This window comes from Episyrphus balteatus, chromosome 1 (assembly GCF_945859705.1).
Source record: "Episyrphus balteatus chromosome 1, idEpiBalt1.1, whole genome shotgun sequence".
NCBI classification, from domain to species: Eukaryota; Metazoa; Arthropoda; class Insecta; order Diptera; family Syrphidae; genus Episyrphus; species Episyrphus balteatus.
In genome coordinates this window covers 5,308,150-5,319,648 of record NC_079134.1, presented here as the reverse complement: position 1 = coordinate 5,319,648, position 11,499 = coordinate 5,308,150, and the positions used below count along the sequence as shown (strand labels likewise).

The 11,499-nt window shown below is 33.6% G+C and overlaps 1 protein-coding gene across 1 annotated transcript; it reads right to left on the bottom strand.

The window, feature by feature from the left end:
* Positions 1–2,387: 2,387 nt before the first annotated feature.
* On the bottom strand, positions 2,388–6,559 carry LOC129906636 (endonuclease G, mitochondrial-like). The gene is made up of 2 exons (XM_055982460.1): positions 6,277–6,559; positions 2,388–3,256 (listed from the first exon to the last, which is right to left on the bottom strand). Exons 1-2 carry the CDS (start codon positions 6,439–6,441, stop codon positions 2,459–2,461), a joined length of 963 nt encoding a protein of 320 aa, XP_055838435.1. The 5' UTR covers positions 6,442–6,559; the 3' UTR covers positions 2,388–2,458.
* Positions 6,560–11,499: the final 4,940 nt, after the last annotated feature.

The window sequence follows — 11,499 nt, the reverse complement described above, 5'->3', positions numbered from 1 at the left end:
AAATTATAATTTTATATTAGGGCCCCAAAAAATATTACTTGAAAAATCTTTGCCACCACAAATAATACATTGGGCCCCAAAAAAGCAAAAAAATATTATTTGGGGATCCTCAAAAGTGGTTCAAAGCAATCAAATGGAAAATTTAATATAAATTCAGAGGCCCCAACATAAATACATCAGGGCCCAAAATAAAAACATTACGTTATTGGTGGCATTCCGAATATTACTTCAGAACAGAGGCCCCAATACCTATTAACTCTCGGCTCCAAAAAAAAATATATTTTTTTTAAGGGGCCTCTAAGCACTTAATTTTGAGGCTCTAAAAATAATTTTTCAGAGGCCCCAAAATAAAAAAAATTATGTCTGATGATGGAAAAAAAAGTGTATTTATTACTTCAGAACAGAGGCCCCAAGAACTATCAATTCTTATATAAAAAATTTTTATTTTAGGGGTCTCTAAATATTTAATTTTGGGGGCCCCTAGTACAAGTGTTTACTACTTTTATGAGAGGCATTTTAACCCTAGTTTACCGCACGCAAAATAATGCAATAACCAAACTTGGGGGTTCGCGCGAACCCCAAAGCTTTTATGCACCTCTAATTGTTCATTATCAACAATTTGATGCATATTCTCTTTCTGTTATTGATTAAGGTGACAGTTGCGGTGTCTTTTTATGATAACAGGTATATTTTTGCCAAAATATACCTAATAAAAATTGTTGAAAATAGTCCATTTAAAGTCTTGGGGTTCGCATGAACCCCTAGTTTGGTTTGTGACTTTTTTTCAGAAAAAAATTCCAGAAAATTATATAAAACCGCTTTTATCTAAAAAAGACAAAAAACGTAAACAAAAATGAATTTCGTTCACTGAGTTTTCATCCCAGGTCGAAAAAACGATTTAGAAAAAAGTTAAGCATGCGTTGGGGTTCGCACGAACCCCAAGTCTGGTTTGTGACTTTTTTTCAGAAAAAAATTCCAAAAAATAATATAAAACCGCTTTTATGGAAAAAAGACAAAAAAAAACAAAAATGAATTTCGTTCACTGAGTTTTCATCCCAAGTCGAAAAAAAGATTTAGAAAAAAGTTATAACCATTTAAACATGCGTTGGGGTTCGCTCGAACCCCAATTTGTAAACTAGGGTTAAGTAAGTATAGCAAAGTGCATTACGAACATATTAAAACATTGAAATAAACCTTAAAATAAATAAGCCATACAAAAAAACGTATGGCGTATACGTAATTTTTTTTTGTAACTAAGGGGCCCCCAAATATCAAAGGGGCCCCAAAATTTAGTCTTACCCCGGGGTCCCGGCGACTCAACGTACGCCATTGCCCATAGAGCAAGTAAAATACTTTTTTTCATTTTTTCACAGTTAATTTTCATCCTAAAAAAACTTAAATTTAGGGAATTACCTAAAACCCAGCAGGTAAGGTTCAAAAAATTTAGCATGGACAAGAATAATGAAAATGGATTTCTAAGGATTCAAATAAGATATCGACATAAATAAAATGCAGTTACAAAGACTAGTATTTTATCTAAAAATTAAGGCATAAGCAAAGTTTTTAATTGTTGTATTAGAATATTGCAATGTCTGATGTTTAAATGGGTCATAATGAAATGAAAGTAGCATAAGCACAGAAATGACTGGTATGTGAAAATATGGAAAGTTAAAAAAAAAAAAAAACAAAAAAAAGCTACCTCGAATTTACTTACCACAGCATTTCCATTTTATCATTTTTCTTTCGAATACCAGACTTCCTTTGATAACCTTTAGATTCTCATAAATTAAACACATATCAGAAATATTCCGTGCAGTTATATTTTATTTGAAAAAAAATGTACCTATATATAATTTTTTTTCGCATGATTTCAAAAGAAATTTTTTTCTTCTCCTGAGAAGAAAAGTCGTTGAACTTGTTTTATTTTTTCCCCATCAGACATTTATATCTTTGTTGCGAGTCGAGTCTTTGTCTCCTGCTTCCTGTGTTGTAATGTCTCACACCCTCAGAGTTTTACACTCTTGGACGAGATTTATGTGGCCACTTATGAACTTCACGCAAGTACACACTTGAGGATGTGTTGGGTGCGAGCGAGAGTGGTGGGCGGACTCTAAGAGTCCTGGGAAATTGTTCAACCCGATTTAATGTACACATGAATGTTATATATGCTCCCGCTTTTCCATTATGATTTATAACCTCTGCGTGAATGTCTGAATTCTTACAACAAGTGCCACTTGATTCAGTGTGTGTGTGTGATAAACTAAGTTGCCATAAATAAACCCACATCCACACACACGAGAGTGCTCCAGCCAGTGTTGACATATCGCAAATGACACGTGGTAAATGGACAGCCATATCTTCATTCTTTATCATCAAGAACTTTCTTCCTTCGTCTTTTTCTATTGTTGAATAAGTCGATGTTTAAGATGAAAAATTTGAAGACATTTTAGATTGACTTTTATGGATCTGGAGCTGTAGTTTCTTCCGGTTCTTCAGTGTGATTAACTTGACTGCCATTTATTGACTCATATTGACTTCGTTTAATTTTGTCGAAAAATTGAAGGCCTGTTATCTTTTCTATAGCTTCTGGAGGTCGACGGAATGTCTTCAAATCAATATTATTGTCAATATACTGATTTGGCATTGCATAGGCCTCCAAGATGAATTTCTTATCCCTCGTTATGCAGAGTAGAATTTTGAAGAAATGCGTTGGTACTGCAACAACACTGGTTCCAATGAAATTATATTCAACACAAAGATTAGAATTCTTGTACTTTGGTTCATACATTGAACCAGTGCATATATAAATTTCTGGATAAGTGTCCAGGAGATTTCTTGTATACATTTCAAGATTATTCCAGGCATCACGATTGAATCCAACACCAACTTGTGGAGCAATGTTACTCAATATAAAAGTATCGTTCATGTGTTGTTGATCACATTTGTGATTAGCAGCTGCTGCTAAATGACCTCTATCAAATCCGGAACGGTAGTAATCTTGATTGGTGGATCTGAACATTGTGGGAATGGCAATATCGGAACGAAAAATTGCTATCCTTCGATTTACGCCAGTTTGGTTGCTGATGCATGGAAGTGTTAGATGTTCGAGCACCCAGTGTGCTACTCTATTCCGGCGGTCGTAGGATAACACGTGATCGGATAAGACACGAATGTTGTCCAATCCAGGAAATCCATACATCATGATCTTCATCATTCGGTTAAGTGGCTTGGTTTCATCTGGTGGGCAGCTTTTAAACTGTGAAATATGTTTTTATATTTTTAATTTGCTTATCCTGGTCTATTAAATATAAAAAAAAAAAAAATAAAAAGTTATGAGATAGAAAAGGCGAGGCAAATAAATGTCATAAAAACCGGGATGGCAACTCTTGATGATATTTTTCTATAACAAAATTTTTGATGTTCCCATATTTTATCACCATTTTAAACTATAAAATCTTTTTAGCGGGTTGATAATACTTTTGGTCAACACTGAAAACTTTGCGTTGATCATTCGAGTAAAAATATAGAAATAGAATTTTTAAAGAAGAAAATAAAAAAAATTTTGACCGCCACACTACGGCTGCACCACCCACCGCCGCCGCACAGTGGGCCCATATGGCCTTAGGCGCCTCTAAAATCTGTAACTTTGCTGTCTTTTGTGATAATTGCTTCAAATTTGGAATATAATGCCTTTGATATATAACGAATCATTCAACTTACTTTTTTTTTTAAATTAAAATTGTTTTTAAGCTTTAAAAATTAGTCAAAGTTCAAAAAGTACGATTTTCGCTTGATTTGGGTATTTAAAAATATCTGTAACTTGTTTGTCTCCTGAAATAATTAAACCAAATTTGGAACATATAATCTTTAATGTATCAGAAATCATTGAGCGTAGTTTTTTTTTAAATGCAAATTATTTTTGAGCTTTGAAAAGCTAGGCAAAGTTCAAAAAGTACCAAAAATCTGTCATTTCTTCGAGTCTGAAAATAATTAACTCAAATTAGAAATATATTACCTGAAATGTTTAATAAATTATTTGACACACTTTTTTTTAGCTAATGTTTTTATTTAAGTATTAAACGTTTATTCAAAGCTAAAAAAAATACGATTTTGACTAGGCTAGAACGTCTCAAAAATCTGTAACTTTTGTATCTTAAAAGATTATTTTCTCAAATTTTGCAAAATAAGATAAAACTGGTTTCTTAATTCTATAAAGGCCTTCCTTTCGTGTCTTAAAATTACTTAATTATTTTTATGAGTATGCAATAAAGAAAAAATACATTTCAATGTAGTTTGTTTGTGTTACGTTATTTGAAATTAAAGCTATTTTATTGAACAATTATAAGAAAAATAATGATTATACTCATTTTAAATAAAGTCGTTTGTAAGGCAAAGTGAAATAGTCGAAAAACTAGGTACGCTTTTGAGAAAAGAGCAAAAAAAGAAATCACAAAAAAAAACTGGTTGTCAATTTTCACGAAAATCCTTCTTAATTAAATACTTTAAACGGCTCTTTTGAAAATCGTCGAGTAAAATCAAAATCAGTAAATAAAATCTCTATGTAACATTTTCCATAGATGAAATTTTTTTCAACAATTACAATATTAAATTCTAACATTTTTTGCTACCTTAGACTTTTTCTAATAGTACAAATATCTTCAATTTCGGGTGCATATACTAAGTCTAAGAGCCCACAGCAAATTTTGGGAGTGGAGGTATAACCAAAATGTGAGTATGCAGTTTTATGGCCTTATGCGTTTTAATAACGAGTTCAAAAGTCTGGCAGCTTTAAATCGCGGCTTTATATGGTTTCCGAGGGGTTAAATATTGCGAGTTTTCCAATTAATGTGAGTAGGCTAAATTAACACAAAATCACATTCTGAATATAAGGACTGATGCTCTGTCATTCCCCCAAAGCCTGAAGACATCAATCTTGACAGTGCGATCAATAGAACTCAAGATATGTATTGAAACAGGTCAGGATGCACCAAAATACGTTTTTTTGTACTATGTCTTTCGACAGATATATCGTTCTCTATCAAAGAAAAGCAGATAAAAGCAGCCAATTATTTTTGTATCTTTTAGTACATAAACCAAAGAACAAAATTGTGAAAAAAAGTAGACAGCGGAAACATTTAAAACTCAGTTTGAAATTAAAAAACTGCAAATAAAAGCTTATTGTGTGAAAACAAATAATATTAATTAAAAATATATTTTTAAAAACTTTTATTTTCAACAATATAAATAGCAGTTAAAATAAACTTTCCAACGACATACAACACTTATATAATTTAGCCCTGATTTTTCAATCGTCAGTTAGACTATCAGAAGAATAAATGTCAATATAAAAAAAACTTTTATTCCTAGGAATAAGCTCTATCTGAGGTTTATCTGACTATTGAAAAATTGGCCCTTATTCAAATATAGTTTTGAAAACGTATCGTGAATATTTGCTTTATTTTGTTTCTCAAACAAAGTATTTTCACTTCAGATACAATTTTGTAATAGAGAAACTCACTTTAAAAATCAATTTTCAATGAAAATATATAGATTGACTTTCCCTTGATTCATTTCCGTAGAAATTACCAAAAATTAAAATTTCATAAAAACCATTTTTGAGACGCAAATGGTCCATTGTGCGCCACAGCCGTTGGCGGAAAATTTCGCCGCACCACCGCCACACCACGTCCGCACCATTTCATTTTGTATGAAAAATTCGCTGCACCATGATACACAATTTTTGATAATTGAAAAATAAAAAAAAAAAAAAACTACCTACGAGAAGGGGATTCAAACCCGAGTATCCAGAGCACTTTCAATTAGAAGTCGAACGACTTAACCACTGAACCAAGTCATGTTTGCGGCGGTGGTGAACCGAATTTTTCATTCAAAATGAAATGGTGCGAACGTGGTGCACGGGTGGTGAAGCGGTTTAGAAATATTTAAAATGGTGCGGACGTGGTGCAGCGGCGGTGCGGCGTAATTTCAAAAACCGATATTCTGGTATAAATTTCGTGCCTTCCTTATACACGAACTAGAAAACTCAAACTCTATCGCAAATTTATAAGACAAGCTTAAAGAAAGGGTCAGAGCCAACAAAATCAGCTCTATCGACTGTTAATGAATTTTAAAATGGCAGTGGTAAAAGCATGAAAAGGAATCCCTCAGGCAACTGCCTAGAAACTCATCGATTATAAATTTGGGTGCACGATGTTCAGCGATTTCAAAAAAATTTGTTTGTTATTGTTTCTCAAAAATCGCTTTTCTTTTACTTACCACTTCATACAGCTTTTCCTTAAGAAACAAAGCATAAGCATCACTTTCAATAAGATTTGTCAAATTTTTACAAATTTCTGCATTTTGAGCTTTTTGTCCAAGAATGAAGGAACTACTTGCTGCAACCAATGCAGCTCCAACTGCAACTAGATTTTCTGAAGACATTTTTAATTTGGTACCAAAATTTGCACTTCTAATTTTTACATTATCCAATAATTTTTTGTTTGAACTGAAATTTTGATTGAAATTTTGACACTGAAATTGATTCCAAAAAAATAATCGATACTAAAAGCTATGAAAATTGATGATGAAGGAACATATGAAGAGTAGGTACTATTCGAAAAATTACCCAGTTTTTGGTTCAACGCAACAGCTGTTTGACCTGCTGACCTGCCGACCTGCAGAACATAAATGCTTTATATGATATATTTACTGTTTTTCCTCTAAAATTCTTTTTAGTGATTAAAAATGAGAAATATTCGATTTCAGTTACATGGTGAAAGAACAGCGACTTCAATCGATTTCCCAATCTAACTTCATCGCGAAACTGGCAACTTCCTTACTATCTTCCTTCCACAATTCTTCATAGTTACTATAATCAAATGAGAACATTATCGACACAAAATTTAACAAGCTTCCCAAAGGTATTGGATTCATGAAGACACAAAAGTGTTTTTATCTAGGGATCTACTATCTCCATAACACCTTTTCACAAAACACCTATACACGACTTTACCCCCTAGAGAACACCCTCGAATAAGCTGAATAAGCACTTGGTACTATAGAAAGTCGATTTGCTAACGCACCTCATTGCGCGAAACATTTATTGTTCTCTGGTTTGCCTCATAAATTCTGTTGTCAACCTTTTTGTTGGAAATGGTAAAGGATAGTGAGTGTGATAATGGTGCATTTCTCCCCATCAGTTTCTCACACAAATATACAACACATTTTAACTTGAAAGGAATCTAAGCCGCAACAAGTGGTTGAAACCAGTTCACAATCGTTTAAACGGAAATGCGTGGCTAATCCAATTAAGGACCACTAAGAAGATAGGATTATCGCTTAATGGCTGCCATATATTTTTCAACCACATCTGAGCAGCTGCGTGACCATTCTTCCTATATTTTGGCCTGGCCTGGGCCTGATGGTCTAGTTGAAGTTGACTTGACTAAATGGGGTGTTGATGATGATGAAGGGGGTTGAATTTGCTAACTTGCCTCTGGTATATTTTTTTTAACTGACGACACGACACCCTGTCGCCGCAGCAGCATAACACAGTGCCAGTGTGAGCATAAGCAAACACTGAACAGCCTTGGCTCTAAAGCGGAATGTGGGCTACTGGAGCAGTAGGAGACACCGTTGAATGGCTTCGCAATTCATGTCATAACAACAGAAGGTATTATCAGAGGAACAACGTTTCGTTTCGTTTCTTCGCCACCCTTCCACCAGTCCTCTGCAGACTTTGCATTCCGCCCGCAGCGGTCAAGTATATACAAAGACGTGAGAGAGAGGTGGTAGTGGTTTTGTATAGGTATTTTGGGGCCAACAGCACAATCGACTGCGACGACGATTGTAATGAGATGTCAAGCTGGGGTGCTGCTGCCTTTTATTTTCGCCACAATGGTTTTTCACTATGCTTTTCTCCAAAGCTGACCCGATTTCCGAAACTGCCGGGAGGGAAGGATTTATTTAGTATGCTTGTCGTTTTTCTCGTTTTCATGCAGCAGCCAGCAGTTGCAATGTGTTTTGAGAAATATAAATTAATTTTCGTGTATAATTGCGTTACTGTGCGGCGGCGGCGGCGAAAAATCATCATCATCGTGGTACCTTGTTTTTTATAAATTTTTTTGTTTAATAAATTATTAAGTCCTTTTGGCCACGATGAAGGTGAGGTTATTAGGGTAGCGATGCGAAAAACCTTTGCAATATGCACGTGTCGTTAATTAAGTCCCACATCATTGCGGGGGTCTGCTGGAATAGAATGCTTTTTTTTGGGCTTAGTAAATAATAATATCTCTACCTAACCGTTTTCCCGCTGAATCCTGGAACCATATAACCACTAATAAGGGAGGTATGGACTTATTTTTTTTTTGTTTAGCTTTTAAATAAATTAAATTAGTGGCGGTAGGAAAAACGGGTTGAATTAGCAACTGCGAATTGAAATTGATTAACATAAAAACAAGGTGTGGTCGTCGTGATTATATTTGATAGTCCGCCGCAACCTCTGTTATGCGGCTGTTATAGAAATATATTTTTTTGAGGTGAAAAGCTATGAACCTACGTTATAACAAGCTTGTTTTGGTATAATGGGGTTTGAAAGGTTTATTGTTAGTAAAAAAAAAGGGTTGAGATAGGTATATAACATAAAATGATTATAGGAGTCTTAAATTTGTTGTTTATACAAAATAGGTTCCATTAAAAATAATTAAACACTTTTAAGAAAAAAGGGGGATTCATTTTTATAAATGAACTGACAAGGTTAAGGGATTTAATGAAAACAGATGTTTTTGAGTTTCTTAAGTAAATCATCGAATAAGAATTTTAAAAGTTTGACGAAACAGAAGATTTTTGAACCTTTAGGCCCGGTTCACTTTTGGGTTATTTTTTGCCAAGTTCGGTGACGTTGCGTCAAAATACTGATAAATGTTACTCTTTGCCGCCAGCAGCAACAACCTGTGTGATATTTTTACTTGTTTTATATTTTTAATTTGATATTCTTATAATTTTAATTTTATACACTTTTTGCTATTCATTTTTATTATTTATCATTGAAAATTTTATTGGAATGGAAAACATTATTTTAACAAGGTAAAATACAGTCCGCAAAATCAATTCTACTGACCCACTAATTGAGCTATCGAAACAAGGTCCTTCTAGCCTATCAATTCTATCGATCCTGTCAACGAATTCTTTTAAGGAGGTTATGGATAAAATTTTAAGACGAATTTTGTGAAGAAGTGAAAGCAAATCAATGAACATTGAAGATGTTATAATGGAAATGAAAATTGTTGCCCAAATTGCACAGGTAATAAAAATTGAAAAATTAGCAGAAAATTTAAATACGTTATTTCAAAAGTTAAAAATGGTAATATCTATTCTGCCCATAATCTCGTAAAGGCCCTAACTACATTTTTCTTACTTCTGAGTTATAGAGGGAAACAGTAAATCTTATATCGCTATTTGCATATAAAAAAGAAAAAAATCAAAAGTACATTTTTAATTTTCTGACGTATTTGAAGAGCTAGGCTAAAAAAATTAATGAGGATAAATCAGAGACAATGCTATAAAATCAAAATCGAAAATTTTGTAGTTAGGGCCTTTACGAGATTATGGGCAGTATTGTACTGCCGAAATAAAAATTAAAAATCTTTTTAATCTGCCTTGATGCCATTCGATTTTAGAAGAAGATTTTTAGTGATATTGCATTGCTAAAAATGTTAAGTACCATAATTCTGGCAGCAAAGAGTGATTTAATCCTTTAGACTCCTTTTTATTTTCGAATCTGAAATCAAAGCATCATATCTACGTCATGTGATCTGATAGGAACAAGGTTTGATTCGGATGTTCAGATGTATGTAGAAGCGGTTGCTACTTTAATAGCGGAAAAATACACCGCTGCGTAACCGCACTTTAGTATGGTAAAATCTGATAATTCTGTTGGAATTTGTGGAATCTGTCTCATATCATATCAAATCGATTACTTTATTGTATGAAATACATAGTTATCCATGTCTTACAAGATTTAAAGGCTTAATTACAACAATGGAACAATTTTATAGAAGCTGCGCTTACAAAGGTTGTAGATGAAAAATCAGGAGGGATTGGATGATTGGATACTGACCATTTTTGTAAATTGGAAAAAGTCTCTTCAGAACATGCAGAATCACTTAAAGGGTGCAAACCTCGTAAGTCCATTTTTGTAAATTGTTCAGGAGAGCAATTTCTAATTTTCAATTTTGTACTAGCTCTATACATTTTTCATGTCTAATTTTGTCTCTTTTGGTTGTTTAATTAAACAAATATGCACTTTTTCTTTAATGGAAACATAGATTTCGATGCCTACTTTATAAATTTTCAAAAATCTAATTTTTGTCAAAAAGTGGATTTAGCCGACGTTATGTCATGCCAGATGAACCACGATTTTTTCCAAAACTTCATCAGAGTTATTTATTGCTTTTCTCGATAACATCATCATTCCGAAGAAACCGAAGCGTACATATTAGAGCTCTTGACTTCGACCGGGTAGTACCCGTCCTCACAAATACCCGGGTACTCGGGTACCCGAGTTTTCGGGTATTACTCGAGTACCCGGGTACCCGGGTATTCGGGTACCCGGGTAGATCGGGTACCCGGTAGTTTCATGTATTATAATACCCGAGTACCCGGGTACCCGGGTACAATAAAGCCATTTGTTTGTTTTATTTGGAAGCGTTTGATTTAAGAGTATTACACAGAGAAAAATATGACCCGCTAAAAACTAACAGATTGCCATATTGTTTTACCGTCCATACATTTCATAAGGAAATCTTATTAAAATCAACGATTAATAAGGTTTTTTTAAGGATATTTCTTATTATTTTTATAGAGAAAATCTTATTAAAATTTGACTGAAAAGTTGATTTTTTTTGCAACTTAGCACTAGAACAAAAATCGCGATCAATATTTTCATAGCAGGTTGGTTCAGGTGGTAAGGTGCGCGACTAATGATTTGAAGTCTCCAGTTCGATTCCCAGCCTGGTCATCGTTTTTTTTATTTTTTTGCAGATTTTAAAACAATAAGGAAAACCCGATTGTTTTAATAAGGTTTCCTTCTTGGATGAAAACCATAGAGAAATCTTATTGTTTTTGTTCTATTTTATGTGGTCTATTTTTCTCTGTGTAGGGCCATGGGATCTATGATGGGTGGAAATTTTTTTTTTTACCAAAAACCAAAAATGATTGGTATATTCTAAGCTACAATTTAAGACAGTAAACACTAACGTTAGGTGTGTTTTTTTGTTTATCTATATAGATTTTGTGCAAAAAAACGACATCGGGATTTTTTAAATCCATGCAAACATTTGGCACCACTGTACATACACTTTGGCAGCTGTCTGTCAAAAATGTTGCTGTTGTTTTTTTTTTATTTAAACTCCGAAGTGGGGAGGCAATTCCATCCATGTTGGATACAAAAAAAAATGTTCACAAAAAAACAAAAACCATTTGTATGGCCATGGCATCCAT